Below are 24,942 nucleotides of genomic sequence, written 5' to 3'. Positions count from 1 at the left end.
ATTATTCCTACATAGCTTATGCAATAACACAAGCATGTATAAAGTACGTACCCTTTTTAGCAGCAACTGTTTTACTTGGAACTTTATCTGTTTGCTTCAGACCAAATGATGGAGCAAAAACAGAAGCGGTATCTTCTTCATTACTGTCAAATTTAGCTGAATCTAAAAATTTCAAAGCTGTTTTTTAGTAAAGAGACTCTATAAAGACCTCTTAGTAAACTGATTCTTTGATGACTTCTCTTTAGCTAATAGATCTAATAAGATCTTGTTTCTATTTTGACCATACAGTCCACAATACACAAACAGCTGAAAATAGAAAACAGACCAATGTTATACCTCAAAAATGTTAACTGCTGTGAAACAATATTCAAATGTACATGGCAGTGAAAATTAACTGTATCAAAAGCTAATTATTTAAAAGATAATTTGCACGTTCAGCAGTATTTAATGATTTGTTTTCACGTGAGAGGGCTCTGCTGTGATAATTTCAGTATATTATACAAACACTATTAGTCAATTCAAGAAAATCAGTACTAATGCCCAAATCTAAACGAGCAGTAAGCACTCCTATTTTTAAATCAACAAATCACTGAAGACAAATTTTAAAGCCAAGCTTACCTTTAATTTACTTTTGGGGGGAGAGGAGACAGAGTCTTGCAATGTAGCCCAGATTGGCTTTAAATTTATAATCCTCCTGCCTCAATCTTCCAAGTGCTAGCTAAGATAGGCATGTACCTCCATGCCCAGCTTTAGCTTATTTCTGTCCACAATTTAGTTTAATTTACCAATCAACTCTTTTCTTGCTCAAACCATAGCAAGAAATTTTAAAATGGCCTCTTACACTTAATAATTTTACATGACAGCTTTGACAAGTTGTGTCACCAATGAATGTCTATCCAAACTTATAGAAAATGTACCAAGTCTAGGTGTGTCTGTATGTATATATTTACAAATCCCAAACAAGGGTTTAGGAGTTGGCTCAGCCATTAATGCCTTTGTTCTGCAAGTAAAAACCCACATAAAAGCAAAGGGGGCATAGTGTCCTGCCTGAGATTCCAGACCACAGGAGGTAGAGAAAGGAGATTTCTCCTACACCAAAAGACTGACCAGCTATGTTAGCTGAAATGGAAAACTTCAAGCTCAAGAAGAGACCCTGTGTCAATATATAAAGTGGAGTACATGGAAGATGACACCTGACATCAACCTTGGGCCTCACAAGCACATGTACACACCCTCTCACACACTATACACACAAAATAAAAACAGCAAATCAATTAAGTGACCCTGAAAACCTCACACACACACACACATATACACTCACATACACAGATACAAATATATGTGCTAAAAAATATACCCTAATTATATTTGCTCCAATAAGCTTTATTTTCTCAGCTATAAGAATTTGGTAAGATGAATCTGCATCTATACCAGTACTTTTATAGTCAAAAAATATATTAACATCACCATGAAAATCAAATTTCAATCTTCCAATTATTTTTATATTTTTCTCTTATGTCATATATGTAGACACTAGACCTACTGAGCTAGCATCTGTCTATATGCTTCCATAATACCTATTGTAACCAGTCAATAAGTGCGTCTTATTATATTGGGCAAAGTGTAGTCTTTCACTAATGAAAAACTCTGCAGTTAACTTCTGGCATAATGATTTTTCAACTTTTCTCTCTATCAAGTACAGCAATAATGTACTAATGAACTAATGAAAAGAGTAACAGAACATACCATCTTCTGACTTCTGAGAATATGAAGGAAATGAAAAAAGATTTCCAAAATCCTGACTTTTTTTGTCATTTGAAGATTTTCTGTAAAAAAAAAAAAAAATAGCACAAAGAGCTATAATTAAAATATCCAATATAATATACACTTTAGGACTGTAATTATCAAAACTTTAGTTCTTTCTCCTTTTTTTCTTTATTAAAAGATAAGGCAGCACCCACACCCTGCCCATTTCCTCACAAACTTATATAAGCAAATACATGAGCACAGATATATGATTAAAAAATACTGATTTAATTTAAAATAAGAATGGAAACCAGGCACTGGTTTGAAATTATTCAAAGTGACACTAACTCAAACATTATAAGCAAAGCTTCAAAGAGAAAGGTGGACTCCTTATCATAGCAGGTGGCCATACCATTACTGGCCACAGACCACAGGTGGGCAGTTACTTTAGAAACTAGTCAAGGCTGGTTATATTGAGTTAAATTGTCTTAAAAAAAAAACTACTTAATTCAAAAACCTTCCATTCTTCATGTTAATGCTGGCATTCATCAAAAGTGATAAAAGTAACCAAGGAAAAACACGTTTTCTAATTCTAAACATCTAGAAACATTTCCCAAGCCAGGAGCTGTCCAAATACACTCCATGTAGATGAAATTTTTGTAAACATTTTTCTTGGAACAAATTAGATTCATTTATTTGCATGTTGTTTGAGGTTACTTTCTTGCTACAAGGGCAGTTATAACGAGCTGTTACAAAGCCATATAACATGGGCATATAAAATAGTTATTTTCAAGCCCTTAATGAAAAAGCTTGCCAGTCTTTGACTTAAAGAAAGAGCTGCAGTATTAAACTAATTATTTCAGGAAGAAACCTTTAGCTCCAGCTGATCACTTCTTGGTGCTCATGAGCTTACTGGATAATGACTGCTGCTTTACTTACTCAGGAGTAGCTTTGGATTTGCCTGAAGAAAAAGCATACTCATCTTTATCTAAACCATCTGAAGGAACAAATTCATCTTCCCCATCATTTGTTATGGGAGATGCTTTAACTTTCAGTTCTTCTAAATCATTATTGTCATCAGCAGCAGCAGCATCATCATCCTCCTCTTCTGAGAAATCAAAAGTGTACTTAGGTCTTTCAGCTAAGAAGAAAACAGAAATGAATATAACAGGACGCAGTGACATGTTGCTACAGTTCCAAATAATTAAGAGACTAAGGGAGAATCATTTGTGCCAAGGAGCTTGAAGCCACCCTGCGTAACATAGGGACTTGCTCAAAAGAGTGTGAAACTCAAAATCCAAGATTTACCACCTAAAATATTTCTCTAAACTATATTAAGAAAAAGATAAATTTTTAGAGAATAAAACCCTATGGTCTCCCATAACACTTTCCAGGAGGCCATGACACTAGTATTTACTGTGTTTGTCAGCACATCATAAACTGAAGGGACTACTTGTTTAGGATGTTTCTCATTGCATTTAAATATTATCCAAAACCACAAAAACATAATTGGTATGTCCCACATCATATGTCCTTGTGCCATTTGTGCCCTGTATAAAGGACTATTAATATAAGATTTCCCATTTCTTTAATTACAAATAACAGAATTTACATTCTTTTAAAAATGATAAAGTTTCTTTTAGCTTATCTAAGTGAAAACATAATTTCCCTTTAAGATTAGCTGCACTGTAAAATAACAATGTAAGGATCAGCTCAGTTGGCAAATGCTGCCTAGTATGCAAAAATCTCTGGATTCAAGTCCCACTGAGTCAAGACACTGAGCATGCTGGTACATGCCTGTAAGATAGGAAACAACTATAGAGAAGAATTATGCATTCTGGCATAATACAAGTAAGTTTTATTTTAAATTCTAGCATACATCTTAGCGAAGAATTTTTAAACCATTTGGACACTCAATTTCATATTTTACTTTCCATGTATAGAAAAATGTAAGCATACTTTTTGAAGCATTAACTAGTCTTAACTAATTAATTTCCATGTACCTTAATCTAACCAGCATATTATTCACCATTATCATCTATACCTATACCCATTAGGAAAAGAAACTTACCCACTTGATAAGAGAATCGAACAATTTAAAGCCTGGCATGCAATTAAAAATATTTTTGCCAGAGCTAACTATAAAGTTGTAATACTCATTTTAATAAATTAAAGCTTAAGAAAATGTAAGGAAATCATAAAACAAACAAATCAGATTTTATAACTATCTGAGTAAGTTCAATTAATGAATATTTAAGAAAGATCAAATTATATTCTTAATAGCAATACACTAGAAGACAAGGCGCTATAGCCATAGCATTATATTTAGAGAACTGAGTACAAAGAATCAGTTACAGGGAGGAGACCTCTCATGATAAAAGTGGTAGAATATTTACACCGAGAACTTCCAACAGAGCTATCACAGCTGCCAATACCATAACAAAACAATCTTTATGTTCTTTGGTTTGGGGTTTGTTCATTTTTAACAAATATCCCAAAGCCATGGAGGAAGCATTATCTAAGCTTTAATAATAAAATGAAGTAGAAAACATGATTTGGGCTGCAGAGATTGCTCAATGGTAAGAATAATTGTTCTTGAGGAAGACCCAGGCTTGTTTCCTAGCACCCGAATGGCAGCTTACATCCATTCATAACTCCAGATGCCAAGGATCTGGCACCCTCTTCTGATCTCAGAAGGCACCCGACATACTCACATTGCACAGACATGCATGTATATAAAACATTTTTATATGTAAAATAAATCTGTTCTTAAAAAACATTATTAACTTTGTCTTTCTTTGGAGTGGTGATTTCATACTTTAGTGACACTGTTAATGCTACTGAACCAAATGTACAGGTCAATGATCAGATACAATAAAATAAATATAAAATGTATCACAATACCAGCTGCTCTCCTAAGCAAAGAATCTCTTGGGATAACCACAGGTTCTGCTTCTTCCAAGTCACTCTCGGATTTGGACTCATCATCTGACCAAGGATTCCGTTTCTTCACTTTCTTTGCACTAGTTTTACCAGCTGATGTAGGTGTTTTTCTAACCCTGGTACCTAAAAGCAAGACAATGGTAATTTGCTTATTAGTACTTACTCAACGTTACTAGTGAAGCTGTTCTATGAAAGGTTCATTATAAAATAGAAACATATAGAAAAACTAAAGATATTACTTGAACTACTAAAAAGAAATAAAGCAGTAGACTCTAAACGTACCCTATAATTCTTTTGTCTCTTACACACAAACATCTACAAAAGCATTCTAATGCCTTACCAGGCTCCTTCTTCTCTCTTTTGGGTTTGGGACCTTTATTTACAGGAGCAGATGGGGTCAATGTCTCTTCTCCTGTACCTTCTACTGGTGTTCCACTAAATTCTTCATCAAATTCTACTTTCACTACTGTGGTATCAGGATCACCCTATGTGTTAAAAATCACACCAAATCCAATCATGAGTAAAAGTAAAAATGAAATTAACAATGCTTATTTTAGAGATACAGTTTCACTCAAAAGTTTCTTCATAACAGGTAAGAGTTTTTAATGTATTCCACTTGAGATATATTTTACTTTATTTCATTTCCTGTTTCAAATAACACTGCTTATAAGCCTAACATTCTGATATATTCACTGAAATAATAGCCACTTAGAAAAACCTTAAAGAATAAGCCAGGATCTTGGTTAGCAAAGAGCTATGAGACCAAAAGCTATGTACGTACTCAAAACAAAAACAAAAACAAAGCAAAAAAAACCCAAAAAACCAAAAAAACCAAAAACAAACAAACAAACATACAAAAAAACGACACTATCAGTGCCTACTAGGAAAACATTTTCAAATTTCTGAACAAAAATAACAGCAAATGTATTTTTTGAGGTACTATAAGGCTAAATCTAGCCCATAATTATTGGTAAGGGTAGGAGAACTGGTTGGTAGGTACACTGTTAATACAACACCAGTCAAAACAAGAGTGAATGACAGCAGCAGCTGAAGGAAATGCTTAGGAAGGATCAGAGAAAACATCCAAAGGAGTCTTTCCTACCAAGTTCTGAAAGAATCATCTAGTTTTGCCACATGGGTAGAAAAGTGGTAAAAGCAGCAATATGAGAAACAAAGCAGGTCCACAATCAGGATATCTGGCCCAGTTTCAGTCATGCTTAGTTCGAGGGGTTTGGGCATTACATTGTAGATCGGAGAAAAACATTTAAGAGTGACTGTTTTAAGTGGGCAAAGCTCAGGGCAGGCAGGGATAAGTTTATTGACACTACTTAAAGCAGGAAAAAAAATGATAAGAAATGAACCTGACACCAAAGGTCAGAGGTCACTGAGCTAAGGTTAAAGCTGAATGAGGTGAAGACCCAGACTAGAGGAATATAGCCCAGTCAGTCATCAGACCAAAAAGAATACTTGCTCTAGTGTCAAAATGCTCCTATGGTTCAAAATGCTTCAAATACTAGCTCTCAGCCAAAAAATTAAAATTAAAAAATTTCTCTGACCTATAACTCCAACTTAGGCTTATTCACTAATCATAAAGAACCTGTACTCTCGGTTATGTGTTGAATATATATGCATACATATTCCTTGGACTATAAAACAAACCTGTCTACACCTTTAGACTTTATAAGACCATCACAGTTCTTGATTTCTTGGCTCTGAACATTCACGGAAGCCTTTATATCTGGCTAATCCTGGCCCATCCTGCTCAAGGGTAAATTTCATATATATATTTTACGTTCTTGATAGTAACTATCAATGCCAATAATGCTAGATGACTTAATAGTGTTTAACAAAAATCAAAGAGATCATAGAAAGTGATAAGTTACTTTGAAAGCCAAATAAAGTTTATTTTCTGCTTAACACTCCCTTAGTTAGTTATTATAATGTAAAATTTAAATTTATTAAGTTAACAATTTGTATAGTTTTCAGTTGGTTTTTGCTAGACTTTGATTTAGAAAGATGTTCAGCAGAGAGTATTTCTCATTCTAAAAACAGAAGTTAGGCCCCTGTAGTCCCAATCAACTCAGGAGGCTGAGGCAAGAAATGAGTTAAGCCATGAGTTTGAGAAGGGATGGAAGGGTGGCAACAAACTGAACTAAATAAGCAACTCTAAATGCTGTGTGATCCTTGACTATGAAGGTGTCTTCCTCAGTGCATTTGCTCTCATGGGAGAATACGTCCTATCACATCAGAATGCACTATACATCATAAAGATGATGAAGCACAAGCTTCAAGTAGACTTCAATGAGCTGACACAGGCATGTGTGATACCTTTTTCTTCTTCAGCAATTTTCTGCTGGCATCTGCCTTCATAGCAGTAATTTCTGGAACAATTCTTCTCCCGTAAGGTGAGGGCATTGTCTCCTCCAGCTGAAGTTTCTTTACTTTAGGTTTGCCGACTTTACCTTTTATTGCTTTCCCAGACATTCCTGCCAGAATATCTTCCCGCTCTTGTGCTTCCACTTTCTGAAATATGATTAAAAGGGAAGGGGATATTAAAAAAAACAATCACTATTGCATAAGAACCTGAAATAAATTATCCATATGGTAAGAAACAAAGGTTTCTTTCTGGCTGATCTAATCAGAGACAAAATAATGGGAAGAGAAGAAAAAACTTCTAAGTCAGAACAGCTGAGTCTTAATTCCAATTCATGAATGTAGCTTCCTACTCTTCATAGAATGTAGCAATTGTGATTAATAACCTAAGTGGTTCTTTATAGTCCTATGAGAGTATGGAATGGGACCACTTGCTATCATCTGAAACCTGGCAAATTACAGACAAAGACAGTTCTGTTAAAAAGTATGATGTGGGGCTGGACAGATAGCTCAGCTATACACAGCACTGTGGCTCTTACAGAGACCATGAGCTCAGTTTTCAGCACCCACATGGTGGTTCATTTCCACTGTAATTCCAATTTCAGGGCATTCTACTCCCTCTCATGACTTCTTCAGCACCAGTCACACAGGTGGTATACAGACATATATGCAGAAAAACATCTATATGCACAATAAGGTAAAAAATAAATAAATCTTTTTAAAAAGTATGAAGTTATTCTTTTCAATTGCTTTAATCATAATAATGATTCACAATTTTAAAGTAAGAAAGAAATCTCAAGACATTGAGCTTATGGGGTGTGTTATCAAAATAAATAAATATATAACCACAATTAATGTGACAAATTCTAAATTGTACAAAATTACTTTTCATAATAACAAGTCTGGAAAGATGCAAAGGAAAGTGCCATCTCTTGAAAGACATTTAAATACATTTTTTAATAAATGTTTATAAGTACGAAGTTTTGAAATCAACACAGTGATATTCAATGTTGATATTTTTATTTACTAATTATATATTCTTAACAAGTAACTAACAGTTGGCAGGGCACCAACCATGTGGAAGGCTTTATAAAGTCCTATCATATCTATTTTAGGAATGGCCCTCAAATCCTTATTTGTTTTATAGAAAAGATGACTTCTTTCATTTGAGAACTACATGCAATGCAGTATCAGCATACCAGGTAGGTTCAATTGATAATATCATGACTTTAAAGAATGCTTGAATTTAACTTGGATTATCAATATACTAATACAAAGTTAAAGAAAAATTTTGAGATAATTAAAGAAGATTTTTCATTACTATCTCAAAAACATTATTTTTCTAAATATAGTTTGTTCATTTTAAAAATTACTTATTCATTTAGGAGGCGTGGGGCCTTACACTAAGCTATATTGCCAGTCTGAAATACATATATTTAATAGAGATTTAACATACATCCAATTCTTCAACAAATGCTGCTAAGTCTTCTTTCCAAAGATCTGAAGGAGACTTCCTCTTGAGATCATTAACCTCTCGCCCCTACAATTAAAAGAGAGAGAGAGAGAGAGAGAGAGAGAGAGAGAGAGAGAGAGAGAGAGAGAGAGAGAGAGAGAGGGAGAGAGAGAGAGAGAGAGAGAGAGAGAGAGAGAGAGAGAGAGAGAGAAAGAAGGAGGAGGAGGAGGAGGAGGGAGCAAGGGAGGGAGGAGGAAGGAAGGGAGGGGGGCACAGTTTAACATTTAATAGTTTTTAAATGTGTAAAGGATAAATCAAAATAACTAAGTTTCAGATAAAGAAAATCAAAGATATGGATAATACTGAAATAGTTCCAAATTATGTAACCCACAAATGTTCATACTTTCGTATCTCTCTGTTTAATGAGTTCTTCAACTTTTTCTTTAGTAAGAGACCATAGAGACATATTTAAAATATAATTAAAATCAGGGCCTGAAGGAGTTCCTGAATCAGAGGAACTGTCATCATGTTGGTTTTGTGAATCTTCCTCTTCTGCAGCCTGTAAAAAAATAATAAGCTTTATATTAAGGTCCATTATAATACCAGATCAGCATTTTAATTTCATTAATATTGGGCTTAAATGCTATACTGTTAATGCTACTCCTTCAGGGTGGTAGGAGTTTTTTAAGATTACCATGAAGATTGCCTATAAACCCTATTTCTTATGTTAAACAAAAAAAAAAGCTTACGACTTTCTTAATATAATAATTATATAATGAAATCTTCAGGAGGAACAGGGTACTGTATGGACTCAAGAATTTGATGAAATGTTAGTTGCTTTCCTAAGTCCCAAACTGAAAAGACATTGTATCTTAAAGTTATTAAGTAAAATTTTTGTCATTGCATATTTTCAGACTTTTATACTGGTTAGTTAGTGGACATGAAAACACACAGAAAAAAATCCCTTATAAAAAGTTTTAATAGTTGTAAGAGCATAAATAGGCTACATTTATTTACTACGGATATATTTTAATAAAAATTCCCTATTACTATAAGGATTATTCAAATTTGAACTCAGAAAATAAGATGACTGAAGACTAAGTTGATGATTTAAGGTGGAGAGAATTTTCTAAAATTTTACTCAGAAAAGCAATTGCACTTTAAAGAGGCCTCTTATCCTAACACTATGTTTCAAATTACAATGAATCAATAAAAGTAATTTTGTGTCATTGCGTTCCAAGGCTTAAAAACAAAGGTATTAAATGAAATTAAAGTTGTTTAAGACACTCAGACAGTTAAAAATGAAAGATACTCTAACAAGCCAAAAGTTTATGAACAAAAAAGCTTTACAATTAAAAAATGTTGAAATAAATTAATATATACCTACAAAGTTAGGTCTGAGTATACTTTGGAAATAAAGTGATAAAAATTAAAAGTACAAATCAAGATGCTTCATGACATGAATAAAACTACACACTCGATTGTGAACAGTTGCTAGACGATGAGCAAGTGCTAGATACGGGTTAGATAATGTTCCACAGTGAGCTGCCACGGAGCTACAGAAAGCTGGGTTTGTTAGCCCTCCACGGGGTATTAGAGCACAGTACACAATTCTGCCTAAAACGCAAACTTCAGAGTGCATTTTGTGTCTAGGTTTTCATGACACCAGAAGCACTCTAAGAATATGTGTATGTGTATTTACTATTAACAAGACTATAGCTAAGGGCACTTTTAGAAATCGATTAATAAGTGAACTTTTCCATGTTTAATGATAGAATTTGCAGTATAAGAAATAATCTTTAAGTAGGTATTTTATAACTCTCTCTCTCTCTCTCAACACTACAGACTCTAGTAAAAACCACACCTTGTAGTACCTGAACTCCTTACTCCCTTAAGTGTACACTTGGCAACAATGCTGCAAAACTTTGATGGTGTTAATGCAAGTACTAAGAGCAAGCTAGCTTTTACCCATGAATTCTGCTTCCACCAGAAGGGCATTCCAAAACCAGAACACCCTTATATTTTAAAACTGAGTAAGCACTGAATTCATTAGCTTATCTGGCAATTTCTAAAAGATCTGTACTTTAAACCAACAACGGCACAGTTCAAGAAAGATATAAAGCATAATTTGGAGTTCAGCAACACAATAAAAGATGAAAAGAATGTGCTTTCACCACATTGTCGTGTCCTACTTTTATTAAAATAGTAAATAAGCCTGTTAGCTTGACACTATAGAATTTGTTCTGATTTTACTCACTTTTAACGTATTATATTGACTTCAAATTTGTGAAAAGCTTAATTTGAACAAGAGCAGTATTTCAATATACTTTGATGAAAATTTAAAAAAATATATGGTTGAAAACTAAACTGCAAAAAAATATCAGTTCACAGTATATCACACAGTTTTAACTCTCTTAAACAATGTTAACATTGCTATCATATATATATGTATATATGTGTGTGTGTATACAAATCTATTTTAGTATCTAAAAATATTAATTATTGCTGTTTTTTAACTCATCTCTATGTTGTACTGCCTTCTTCTTCTCAGCACAAATGCTAAGAAACTAACTCTTGAGGGAACTCTTAACCCTTCAATATTTCATCATTGAATAAATACAAGTACTATCTCAAATGGACAACCTAATTACTTAATTATAGTGTTTAAATTTTGGACCAAAAGTCTAAACACAGGCAGAGCACATGCTTGGTGTTAGTGACTACAAGGCACATTTGTCTCTCATCTTCCAGGCCCCACCCACAACTAGACCAAGCAGATGCCACACTGGACAATGGAATGATTTTGAGGGCTACCAGTCTGTCTCTCAAACAGTATGCATGCACTTTGCATAAACCACCTCTTAACGGCAGACTCTTGCAAGGACACTGAGCCACATTCTCAGCATGGAGCCATTTCTAAAAGCTCTGGTGGAGATGGATGCTTTGTGGTAGGTATGCACTGTGAATTCCTAAACGGTGTCTGCTCTGTGGGTTAGCAGAAGCCTTCAGTCACCAAACATCTTAGCACCTTTATCAGTTCTAAATTCAAACTTTTGGGGTTGGGGATTTTGCTTGATTTGGAGGTTGCTTTTCAGAGCTTCTCTGAGTATCTTTTTTCTGCAGGTGATTACCTTTTCTTGTGCTTCTTTCCACGCTTTCACTGGGTCAGATTCATAACCTCTCTGGACTAACATTTGAATCAAATCTTTCTTTGACCTATTCTCTATGTGAGGGAAAAATAAAATTAGGATCAAGAAAAGAGATCAATTTGTATTTGCTTATATTCTACTGATAAAAAAAGTCTGCTATTAATAAAGACTTTTTTCCATTTTAACTAATGTTCAAATCTTTAATGGTTATGCCTTACCTATAGTAATTTTCCCCTGTATCTTCTCTAAAATGAAACGGGCTTGATTATTAAGCTTTGTAGATTCTGCTCCCAGCATTCCTACAAGCCATTCCTTCCGCAAACTGTAATAACTTAACCGTAAATCAAAGAATTCTTTCAAAATGTCCTGCACAGTCTCATACTTCTTCAGACATCCCATGTGATCAAAGAGTACCTACATGAAAGACAAACATTTTTCCTTTAAATCCAATAAACCTGTACTGCTGTTTTAATTTTTATAATATGTAAAGTACTTAAAATAACTCTAATATGAATATATACTACCCCTGAAGCCCATTAAAAATAAACCAAAATTATTAAAAACATTTCTATAAATATTCCTTTAGTGACAGAAATTTGATAAATGCAATTACCATAAACTATGGGAAAGTTTAAAATAGTAAAAATTTTGAAAAGACTATTTTTTAGAGGATTTCTTAGGAGACTGGAGTGGTGGCTTGCAGTTAAAAGTACATACTATTCTTGCAGACCTGAGTTTGGTACCTAGCATCAGAGGAAAGAAATTAATTGCTAGATTCTTTAGCATTCAAGTTCATTGTTGTGGCTCTTATTATAATAATCCAATGTATGACCATTTAAAAAAGATTACATTACCATGGAATTGCAAGTAAGAGTAGTTTGAAGTTTAAAAACTTTATGCAGGCCTGCAGCTTCTGCTTGCGCTAGTTTCTCCTCTGTCATTTTCACCACAAACTTCACGGTTGTGTCAGTATGGTATTCTTTGTAATCAGAAATCAGTGCTGGCGTTTTATCTGTTCCATTAAGCATAGGTTCTAGGACCTGCTCCTTGTATACCTAGGAAACATTTAAAAAGATAATAAATCTTACAATACATTATCATGTTATCATTAGTCACATAATCTTTTAAAAATTCTAAGGGAATCCTTGATGGTGAGAAAAGTCATACAATATGACGGTTCTGGTTCTGAACTACTTACACACCACAGATACTATAAGTTCATGGGTGTAAGGAGGATGACATTGCTAGACCTACTAGAGTGGATTGATTTATAGCAACTGAAACTGATCTGAATTTACAGAGCATATTAGTTATATTGGCCTACAATATACATTGCATGCCTTTTGTTTTAAAACAAACACAAACAAAGTCTCTTTTTAAAAATGAATTAAAGGAAGCACCAACTAACGCAATGGTTCTCAACCTTCAAAATGCTGCAGCGAACCCCACTCATAAAATTATTTTGTTGCTACTTCATAATTATAATGTTGCTGCTATTATGGATTATAGTATAAATATCTGTGTTTTCCAATGGTCTTAGGTGACCCCTATGAAAGGGTTGTTCAACTCCATAGGAGATGTGACCCACGTGAGAATCACTAAGCTAATATAAAACATACTATTCTTTACATATACTTAAAAACTTGAAAATTCAAATACAAGGATAAAAATAATATGGAATCGAACCTTTATATAGACACAGAATAAACAAAGAGGTGAATTATTTGTGCCACAAAGAATTCATTCTTTGAAATGCAATGCACTTCTCATTTGGTTATACTAACCTGTGTCCATGTTCTAACTGGAAGTTCTGTAATCTCTACTGTGTTTCTGTCCACCACAAATATCTCACCACTAACAGCATACTGGTTCTGACCAAGTTCCTGGATGGTGCCTTTGAAGTTCTTATAGTTTGGAAGCTGCCAGGGAAATAGAAATGACTTGATTTGACTTTGCTCCTGAGAGCAGTACCACCTCTAAATAGCCCTTAGCAAATGGCTACTGACACAGCAGGCTAACAGGACTACAACTTCTAGGCCTCACTTGCTGCTCACTAAGCTCCTTGATCTTGTATTTATAGCTTCTGTTAATAGAATCTGAATACCACTTAATCTTCCCAACACTTTTCACAGGCTTCCTAATTAGTCTCTTTCTCAGTCTACTGACCAAATCCCTTCCATGTTAGCTTAATGTCCTTTAAATCCAAACTCCTTTTGCTTCACAATGAATGGCTTGTAGAGTTTTTCTGGATCCAACTGAACTTTCTAATTTTATTCTAGTGATTTTTCTTTCCTGCAGAACTACTACTCTTCTCCCATGGTCTGTTTGAAGATTTTGAATGCTTACAACTATTTGCTATCATTTAAAATGTGTGAATGTTCTGCCAAGGTTTCATATGAAAATATAGTAACCACTGTAAGAAATCTGAGTGAGAATTTTAGAAGTAAGGCTTTGGTAAGTGGTTAGGATTAAACAAGGGTGAAGCCCCATGACTGAATCCTAGAACTCTGCATGAAGGACAGAGGTGAGGTCAGAAAGACAGCAAGACAGCATGTGTGTGTGTATGTGTGTACGTGCTTCCTCCTTGTTTCTCACCATTTGAAGCCCTGCACTGCCAGAGGATTCAGTCAGCATGAAAGGCAGCATTAGATGAGGCCTCTAGGCCCCCAAACCCCACAATTCTGAAACACAATATGCCTCTTTCCCACACAAAAAGTAACCTGCCACAGGCAATTCTTTGTGATAGCAAAAAGACCATCTACTACCTCTGACACATACTCAGCTCCCCACTTTATTCACCAACATAAATTTACTCATCCCTAACCAAATCACAAGAGATTATTTCCTCTTCAAAAACCTATACTTTATTGCTATCTCTAAGAAGTTGAACATATAGCAGGAGACATTTTATGTATATTAAATACTTTTGCTCACTATAAGTTTCAAGCCCTAATATATTCTTCTCACAAGATATTAACTATGAAAAACAAAAGACCCTAACTCTTTCACTCACCTCTTAGTACAGGGCCATGTAATACAAGGAATATAATAAGTATATACTAATAGAATAACTAGCTCATTATTCTCAAATGGATATAAAACACCTTAAATAAAATACTATCATAGAAAGTAATTTGGAGCTTGGGAATTGTTTGCTGTGGATGCATGTAGGACCTAAGTTCATATCCCCAGAATCTACATAAAAAGCAAGGCATGGCTGCATAAAGCAGTAACCCCAGCAATGAGATGAAAAGACAAGTAAATACCAGGAGCTCACTGGCTTGCCAGCCTAGCTGAAATAGCTGTGTCCAGTTCACTGAGATACCTGGTCTCAAAGCAGTAAGACAGTGAAAGGGGAAGGCACTCAATGCCCTCTTCTGGCCTCTGTACTATATAAATGTACATGTACGTGTGTGTGTCTATGTATGTATGTGTGTGTATATATATATATATATATATATATATATATATATATATATGTGTGTGTGTGTGTGTATTATATGTATATGTATGTATGTCTCTCTATATATATATGTGTGTGTGTGTGTGTGTGTATGTGTGTGTGTGTGTGTGTGTGTGTGTGTGTGTGTGTGTGTGTGTGTGTGTGTGTGTGTGTGTGTGTGTGTATGTGTGTGTGTGTGTGTGTGTGTATGGAAACTTTTCACAGCTTGATACTTTAACATGTGAGTGTACCAAGAATACCATTCTTTATACAATTCAGAGATTTTAAACCCTGATAAAGTACAAGATATTTAAAAATTTCAATAAACAGTTTCACCCCATAAAACTTATCTTCAGACTCATTCATTTATATATTTCAGGTAATCAAATATAAATTTAAATCTTAATAGGATCCTATCTACAACAGCACTAAAATGAAAAGATTCCATATTTTTCTAAGAGAAATGGATTTTGTCCGTTATTTAAGTAAACAATCTAAGCTATAAAAACTTACCATGGGATGAGGATCCAAACCTTCTAGCATCCGCCTAACATTGTTCACAATTTCTCTAGCATCATAGTTGGGCAGTTTACAAGCCCATCCAGTCCCAATACCCTCTGCACCATTAATCAAAACCATGGGGATTATAGGGATATACCACTCTGGCTCTACACGTTGATTATCATCATAAAGGAACTTAAGCAAGTTATCATCCACAGCTGGAAAAAGAAGTCTTGCCAGAGAGCTAACAAAAAGAAATAGGAGAATATTACTCTGAGAAATGAAACTTTATAAGGACCTAGATTGTAATAATTTTGACTAGACATAATAAAATCCACCTAATATTAGTACAAAAGGCATATTTCTCCCAAGCACAAGCCAGTATGAGTTTTTATGTACTTTGATATTTACTTAATTTCTTAAGTGCTTTAATATTATTACATAACTTTGTAAGAAGTTCCAATTATTCTGAATAAAATACCTAACCCTTCCTTTCAGTCTAAAAAATAACATTAGGTGCAGAATAAAGGTTTATTTTTATTAGCACTGAATTTTTACCAAGAATGCATAAAAATTAAGGACAAATTTGAGCAGAAAAACTAAATGATCCTTTTTTTCCACCATTATCATTCTACTTTTACTTGATATAACAATCTTAAATTGAACTTTATGTCAATAAGTTAGAAAATTATTTACCTCAACATTGTGAAAATATAACGAGGGCTTGCAGCATCTTTGCCACCATGAAGCCGAGTTCCAAACTGACCAATGGGCTGAAGCAAGTTAATGTTGTTACTGCCCACAAAATTCTGAGCCAAATTCACAATAGTCATCATCAATGCTTGCTACAAAATAGAAAAACAGAAAACAAACAAACAAAGACCCAGAAGGTTAACAGCCTGTTTTCTAGAACTATGCCTCAGTTTCTATTGAAAACAAAACTCAAAATTCTATTGCATTTTCTAAGACCTCATAAAAAGAAAATTCCTCTATTATGAATAATTATCATTTAGCATCCCAAAAAATTACAGTTCTCAGTTGATTCCATTTTTAGTGCTTACTTCTCCATGATGATAAGCAGACATCTCAGCAACAGATCCAGCCAGCTGTGCTACTTTAACTTCACGTTTATCATTCCTCTTGAAACAGGTAAACAAAACTTTTCGTTGACCTGGCTTGAAGCCTATTTTTAAAAAGAACAACCCTCCTTTTAAAATAGTTTTAAAACTATTTTTAAAATACCATCACTGCATGAATCTCAGTCTCACCTCTTTCCCCAGATCACCTTCATGACTTACCTCTGATAGGCTATGCAACCTAGACTCTCTGATCCTCCATAAAGTTTGTTAACCATCCTTAAATGTCATTTCTATATGTTATAAATAAAATACTTCAAAATATCAACTCTTTTAGTGGCAACATTCCATGTTTGGGAGAAAAATGAGATATTTACAGTTCCAAAAGAATACCAATTAAAGATCTCCTGGACTTAAAGAACTATCGAGAGTGCCATGCCTCTTCCACAAGAGTCTTCATGGCAAGTGACTTATGCCAGCAGTAATGGTAAGTATTAGCAAGCAGAAGCTTGATAGTTTCTATTAGCACATCTATAGTCATGAACACTTACAAATGCTCACTGCAGTAGTTAGGAGCTCATGTAGACTTTACAATCTTTATAATCTGGATACTCAAGCCATGGGAATGAGCAAATTACTAAACCAGTCTCAGTGTCCTAAAAGCAATTGAAACAGAAACTTTCTAATAACCTCAGTCAAGAATATATGCTGCTTTCTCCTCCTTGCTTGAGACCAATGAACACAGCAGTAACCTAATCCATATATGCTGACAGTTGCATCTATCATTGTGAGGCCAGAGCATCAAAGAAGGAAAATAATGAAAGATGGCTACTTCTTTGAAAATGTCATAATTTAACTGAGGAAACAAAATTAGCTTAGACAATAAGAGGTGCATAGAAGTAGCATAGAAGTTCATGTAATTTAGACTGAAGGAATATTTCATAGAAGGGACACAATCTCAGGCTAGGCATAATAAATGGACAGAACTGTTATTAAATTAAAAAAAAACAAGCAACACAAAGATGAACAAATTTGCTATGACTTATAAAATTGGGGGTAGAGTCACTCCAAATAAGAAAATCAGTCCTAATAGAAAGTTTCTAAATTTTGTAAGTTAGATTATTATAAATTATATAAATTATTTAGATTGGGCTTTGTTAATGAGATATAAAGGCATTTTAAAAACTTAAGTCTTTCATAAATATTTAGACAAAGTTCTATTTTATTTAACTTTTGAAATTTCAGTTTTTGAAATTACTTTAATAACAAAAAGAAAAAAAAAAGTCCTTTAAAGATTTTTCCTGAAAAACTCGAAAAAAATAATAAAACCATCAGCTCTTTTACCTCAAAAGCTTAAGCCCTTTTGAATCAATTCTTCATGTTTTCTAAGATTTCAAATAAGAATTTAAATGGACTATAGACTTTGGTATTTTAAATAAGGATTTAAAGAGGCCCATAAGGGCAGCCTAAAGTACACATAATTAAACCATACATGGATGCAAGTATGCAAGTATGAGAAACTTTGATTACTCACCATCCACAAGAGATGGTATAGATCTCTCATTGTCCGAGTTTGAGAAGAGAATCAATTCCTTGTTGATGAAATCATTGTATGTCAAATGCTTTGTTGCTGTACCATATAAAAATTGCTAGGAGAAAGTTACATAGCAATGATGTCACTCTTGCTGCATAAATCTTAGTCTTACCTTTCCCCCAGATCATCTTCATGACTAACCTCTGGTAGGCCATGTAACCTACGCTGTCTCCGATCCTCCATAAAGTTGGTTAACCACTCTTTTCTGTCATCAATCTTCTTCTTACTAAATGCCTGAAGAAGTCCAAGTAATAATGCCATATATTAAAATTAATTTCGTTATAAAACTTGAATTTATAAATGAACTAAAGTGGTTTTCCTAATAACATTTAAGCAAAATTATATTTGAGCTGAGTCTTTTTATTAAAGAAATAATAAAATCAAAATTCACTACTTTAGGTACTATACTTTCAAGAAAGACTTACTTCTCACACAAAACTCGAGAAGGAAACGTACAGCAGGAAGAGAATAGCTAAAGAATTTTTTTTTTATTCACAATATACTTACCAAGGTGATGGCAGCATCATCTTCAGGTCCAGCATATCTAAACAAAATGCGATGCCTTTCCATATCAGCAAAATATTCCTTTGCTTCTTTAGCTGTACTGGTACCTAATCCTGTATAATTTAATATAAAACAGGGTGACAAAAATGGCTGTTCAAAACCATCAAATGAAAAACTTATAGGGAAAGTCATTAAACTGTTATTAATTGATCAATCTTAAGACAGACAAACCAAATATATGCCTCATGACTTAAATATACAATAATACATATTAATAATTGTTTCTGGCAAACAAATCTAACTCAGATATGATCACATTCTGATTTAAGTATCATGTAACAGAAAATAATGAAAAAGGAAGTTGTTACACATTAAATGAAAGGAAAGGAGTACAATGGGAAAAATTTAAGACGTGGGAAATTTACACAGAGCAGCTTCTTTAATGAATTAAAATGAGAAAATATTCATGAAACATGAAAATGTTTCATTCAGAGATTTAAGAGACCCATAAATCAGATTACTGTTTGAATCTTAATTTAAAATATTAAATATACATTAATATAATCTTGAGAAATTTTAACTTGGCTAGATTTTAAATGTTACAAAAGAATATGGGTATTTGTTAGAAGCACATTAAAGTAGTGACAGTTGAAATACTATAAGGTCTAACAGTAATTTCAGATTAACACTTAAGAAAGGCTAAGTGGCACAAAACCATGATTGTTAAAATGAATAAGTAGCTGTATTCTTATACAATATTTGTGTGTGTGTATGCATAAGATAAAATTCAAGTGCTAAGAAGAAATTCTGTAAGATTACTACTACTACTACTACCACTACTACTACTACTATTTATGGGAGTTTAAAATTTTTCTTACAGAATTCTCTTTTTTTTATATCAATACTCTTTATTGTTAGATATTTTCTTTATTTACATTTCAAATGCTATATTCCCTATACCCTTCTCCCACCCTGCTCCCCTACCCACCCATTCCCACTTCTTGGCTCTGGCGTTTGCCTGTACTGGGGCATATAAAAAGTTTGCAAGACCTAGGGGCTTCTCTTCCCAATGATGGCCGACTGGGACATCTTCTGCTACATATGCAGCTAGAGACAGGAGCTCTGGGGGTACGGGTTAGTTCATATTGTTGTTCCACATATAGGGTTGCAGGCCCCCTTCAGCTCTTCGGTACTTTCTCTAGCTCCTCCATTGGGGGCCCTGTGTTCCATCCTACAGATGACTGTGAGCATCCACTTCTGTATTTGCCAGGCACTGGCATAGCCTCATATGAGACAGCTATATAAGGGTCCCTCAGAATTTTCTATTAAAAAAACCTTTCATCTTCTGGTCTGAGCTAGTGCCCTGAGCAGACCATGGGTACTAGGTCTGCACCCAATCACATAATACCCAGGAGAAGGTAGACTCCCAGGAGTTTTAACACTCCCAAGAGGTCTAACTCGCCCAGGATCATAGGTAAGAAAGTCAAAACACCCACTGCAAACCAGGAGTAACTGGGATCTGCCAAAGATCCAGGAACACAGGTCTGAGCCTGTGCCCTGAGCTGACCTTGGGCACTAGCTCTGCACCCAATCCTACAATAGCCAGAGGAAGCTTGACTCCCAGGAGCTCTAATATGTCCAGGATCATAAGATCATAGGATCTCAGGAGCTTAGAAACACCAGGATTTCAGGACCCCAGAGGCAGCTTGATTCCCAGGAGCTCTTACACCCAGGATATCAGGATCACAGGATCACAGAGATAGCTGAAATCTAAGAAATTCTGACACAACCAAGATAACAGGAGGGAAAGGCTCCAGTCAGAGACAGTGAGTGAAGGTAGGAATAGAGATAACCAGATGGTGAGAGGCAAGCACTAGAACATAAGCAACAGAAACCAAGGTTACTTGGCATCATCAGAACCCAGTTCTTGTACCATAGCAATGCCTGAATACTCCATCACACTGGAAAAGGAAGATTCAAATTTAAAAATCACTTCTCTTTATGATGGAAGAAGACTTTAAGAAGGACATAAATATCTTCCTTTAAGAAAAACAGGAGAGGGCTGGTGAGATGGCTCAGTGGGTAAGAGCACCCGACTGCTCTTCCGAAGGTCCATAGTTCAAATCCCAGCAACCACATGGTGGCTCACAACCATCCGTAACGAGATCTGGCGCCCTCTTCTGGAGTGTCTGAAGATAGCTACAGTGAACTTACATAAAATAAATAAATAAATCTTTAAAAACAAAGAAAAACAGGAGAACACAAGTAAACAGGTGGAAGCCTTTAAAGAGGAAACACAAAAATCCCTTAAAGAAAACACAACCTAAGAGGTGAAAGGAAAAACAAAAACAAAAAAAACAAAAAACATCCAGGATCTAGAAATCGAAGAAGAAACAATAAAGAAATCACAAAGGGAGACTACTCTGGAGATAGTAAATTTGGAAAGAAAACAGGAGTCATAGATGCAAGCATCATCAACAGAATACAAGATATAGAAGAGAGAATATCAGGTGCAGAAGATATCATAGAAAAAACACTGACACAACAGTCAAAGAAAAGGCAAAAGGCAAAAAGCTCCTAACCCAAAACATCCAGAAAATCCAGGACACAATGAGATCACCAAACCTAATGATAATAGCTATATAAGAGAGTGAAGGTCCCCAACTTAAAGGGCCAGTAAATATCTACAACAAAATTATAGAAGAAAACTTCCCTAACCTAAACAAAGAGATGACCATGAAAATACAAGGAGCATACAGAACTCCAAATAAACTAGACCAAAAAGAAATCCCTCCTGTCACATGATAATCAAAACACCAAATGCACAAAACACAGAAAGAATATTAAAAGCAGTAAGGGAAAAAGATCAAGTAACATATGAAGGCAGACCTATCAGAACTACAGCAGACTTCTCACCAGAGATCATAAAAGTCAGAAGATCCTGGACAGACACCATAAAGACCCTAAGAGAACACAAATATCAGCCGGGGCTACTATACCCAACAAAACTCTAAATTAACATAGATGGAGAAACCAAGATATTCCATGACAAAACTAAACTTACACAATATATTTCCACAAATCCATCCCTACAAAGGATAACAGATAGAAAATGCCAACATAAGGAGGGAAACTTCACCCTAGAAAAGCAAGAAAGTAATCTTCTTCCAACAAACCCAAGAAGAAGATAGCAACACAAACATAATTCAACCTCTAACAATAAAAATAACAGGAAGCAACAATCACTTTTCCTTATTATCTTTTAACATCAATGGACTCAATTCCCCAATAAAAAGACATGGACTAATGGCCTGGATACATAAAAAGGACCCAATATTTTGCTGCATACAGGAAATGAACCTTAGTGACAAAAAAAGACACTATTTTCAGAGTAAAACTCTGGAAAACAATTTTCCAAGCATATGATCCCAAGAAACAAGCTGGAGTAGCCATTCTAATATCGAATAAAATCAACTTTCAACCTAAAGTTATCAAAAAAGATAAAGAAGGCCACTTCATACTTGTTGAAGGAAAAATCTACCAAGAAGAACTCTCAATTCTGAACATCTATGCTCAAAATGAAAGGGTACCCACCTTCATAAATTAACTTTATTAACTCTCAAAGCACACATTGCACCTTACACAATAATAGTGGGAGACTTTAACACCCCACTCTCATCAATGGACAGATCATGGAAACAGAAACTAAACAGAGACACAATGAAACTAACAGAAGTTACAAACCAAATGGATCTAACAGATATCTATAGAACATTTTATCCTAAAACAAAAGAATATACCTTCTCAGCACTTCATGGTACTTTCTCCAAAACTGAACCTCAAAAACAGGCCTCAACAGATACAAGAAGACTGAAATAATCCCATGCATCCTATCAGATCACCATGGACTAAAGCTAGTCTTCAATAACATCAAAATAAGTAAATAAATAAAAAGCCCACATACACATGGAAACTGAACAATGCACTACTCAATAACTTGGAGAAGGAAGGAAGGAAGGAAGGAAGGAAGGAAGGAAGGAAGGAAGGAAGGAAGGAAGGACTTTTTAGAATTTAGTGAAAATGAAGGCACCCAACTCATACCAAAACTTATAGGACACAATGAAAGCAGTGCTAAGTGAAAAACCCATAGCTTTAAGAGCCAACAAAAAAGAAAGTGGAGAGAACATACCTTAGCAGCCTGACAGCACACCTGAAAGCTCTAGAAGAAAAAGAAGCAAATACACCCAAGAGGAGTAGACAGCAGGAAATAATCAAACTCACAGATTTTGAGAAAAATCAACAAGATAGATAAACCCTTAGCCAGACTGACCAAAGCGCACAGGGACAGTATCAAAATTAACAAAATCAGAAATGAAAAGTGAGACATAACAACAGAAACTGAAGAAACTCAAAAAAATCGTCAGATCCTACTACAATAGCCTATACTCAAAAAACTTGAAAATCTATATGAAGTGGATGATTTTCTAGACAGATACTAGATGCCAAAGTTAAATCAGGATCAGATAAACCATCTAAACAGTCCCATAACCCCTAAAGGAATAGCAGCAGTCATTAAAAGTCTTCCAAGAAAAGAAAGCCCAGCACCAGATGGTTTTACTGTAGAGTTCTATCAGACCTTCAAAGAAGACCTAATACCAATTATCTTCAAACAATTCCACAAATAGAAACAGAAGGAACACTACTCAATTAGTTCTATGAAGCCAAAATTATGCTTATAAATAAACTACACAAAGACCCAACAAAGAAACAGAACTTCAGACCAATTTCCCTTATGAATATCAATGCAAAAATATGCAATAAAATTCTTGCAAACTCAATCCAAAAACACATCAAAACAATCATTCATCACGATCAAGTAGGCTTTATTCCAGGAATGCAGGGATGGTTCAATATANAGAAATCNATCAATGTAATNCACTATATAAACAAACTGAAAGAAAAAAAAAAACACATGATCATCTCATTAGATGCTGAGAAAGCATTTGACAAAATTTCACACCCCTTCATGGTAAAAGTCTTGGAAAGATGAGGAATCCAAAGCCCATACCTAAACATAGTAAAAGCTATATACAGCAAACCAGTAGTCAACATAAAACTGAATGGAGAGAAAATTGAAGCAATCCACTAAAATCAGGGACTAGACAAGGCTGCCCACTCTCTCCCTTAACTATTCAGTATCATACTCAAAGTCCTAGCCAGAGAAATTAGACAACAAAACGAGGTCAAAGAGAACCAAATTGGAAAGTAAGAAGTCAAAATATCACTTATTTGCAGATGATATGATAGTATAATTAAGTGACCCCAAAAATTCCACCAGAGAACTCCTACAGCTGATAAACAACTTCAGCAAAGTGGCTGTATATAAAACTAACTCAAACAAATCAGTGGCCTTCCTCTATTCAAAGGATAAACAGGCTGAGAAAGACATTAGAGAAACAACACCCTTCACAATAGTCACAAATAATATAAAATATCTTGCGTGACTCTAACTAAGCAAGTGAAACATCTGTATGATAAGAACTTCAAGTCTCTGAAGAAAGAAATCAAAGAAGATCTCAGAAGATGAAAAGATCTCCGATGCTCACGGATTTGCAGGATTAATATAGTAAAAATGGCCATCTTGCCGAAAGCAATCTACAGATTAAATGCAATCCCCATCAAAATTCCAAATCAATTCTTCATAGAGTTAGAAAGAGCAATTTGCAAATTAATTTGGAATAACAAAAAAACCCAAGATAGTGAAAACTATTCTCAACAATAAAAGAACTTCTGGGGGAATCAATATCCCTGACCTCAAGCTGTGCTACAGAGCAATTGTGATAAAAACTGCATGGTATTGGTACAGAAACAGGCAGGAAGATCAATGGAATAGAACTGAAGACCACAAAATGAACCCACAGACCTATGGTCATTTATTCTTTGACAAAGGAGCTAATACCATCCAGTGGAAAAAAGGCAGCATTTTCAACAAATGGTGCTGGTTCAAATGGCAGTAGATCATGTAGAAAAATGCAAATCAACCCATTATTATCTCCTTGCCCAAAGCTCAAGTCCAAGTGGAACAAGAACCTTGACATAAAACCAGTTACACTGAAACTAAAAGAAGAGAAATTGAGAGTCTTGAAAATGGGGGGGGGGGG

At 34.7% G+C, this 24,942-nt stretch overlaps 1 protein-coding gene across 1 annotated transcript in view; it reads right to left on the bottom strand.

Annotated features, from left to right (window-relative positions):
* The window catches only part of Top2b (DNA topoisomerase II beta), a 65,134-nt gene that overhangs the window by 5,335 nt on the left and 34,857 nt on the right, over positions 1-24,942 (bottom strand). The window contains exons 16-33 of the mRNA XM_021181689.2: positions 18,785-18,894; positions 18,419-18,511; positions 18,218-18,332; positions 16,669-16,790; positions 16,304-16,452; positions 15,620-15,851; positions 13,449-13,583; positions 12,519-12,719; positions 11,883-12,078; positions 11,647-11,738; positions 8,919-9,074; positions 8,519-8,602; positions 7,018-7,212; positions 5,030-5,174; positions 4,651-4,812; positions 2,686-2,887; positions 1,747-1,826; positions 52-162 (exon numbers count right to left, since the gene is read on the bottom strand). Of these exons, the coding sequence (XP_021037348.1) occupies positions 52-162; positions 1,747-1,826; positions 2,686-2,887; positions 4,651-4,812; positions 5,030-5,174; positions 7,018-7,212; positions 8,519-8,602; positions 8,919-9,074; positions 11,647-11,738; positions 11,883-12,078; positions 12,519-12,719; positions 13,449-13,583; positions 15,620-15,851; positions 16,304-16,452; positions 16,669-16,790; positions 18,218-18,332; positions 18,419-18,511; positions 18,785-18,894 (2,580 nt within the window). The remainder of the gene's footprint in view (positions 1-51; positions 163-1,746; positions 1,827-2,685; positions 2,888-4,650; positions 4,813-5,029; positions 5,175-7,017; positions 7,213-8,518; positions 8,603-8,918; positions 9,075-11,646; positions 11,739-11,882; positions 12,079-12,518; positions 12,720-13,448; positions 13,584-15,619; positions 15,852-16,303; positions 16,453-16,668; positions 16,791-18,217; positions 18,333-18,418; positions 18,512-18,784; positions 18,895-24,942) is intronic.

The sequence above is a fragment of the Mus caroli genome, chromosome 14 (assembly GCF_900094665.2).
Source record: "Mus caroli chromosome 14, CAROLI_EIJ_v1.1, whole genome shotgun sequence".
NCBI lineage: Eukaryota > Metazoa > Chordata > Mammalia > Rodentia > Muridae > Mus > Mus caroli.
The sequence above is the reverse complement of the archived record's forward strand: the minus strand, read 5'-3'. Positions and strand labels throughout refer to the sequence as shown.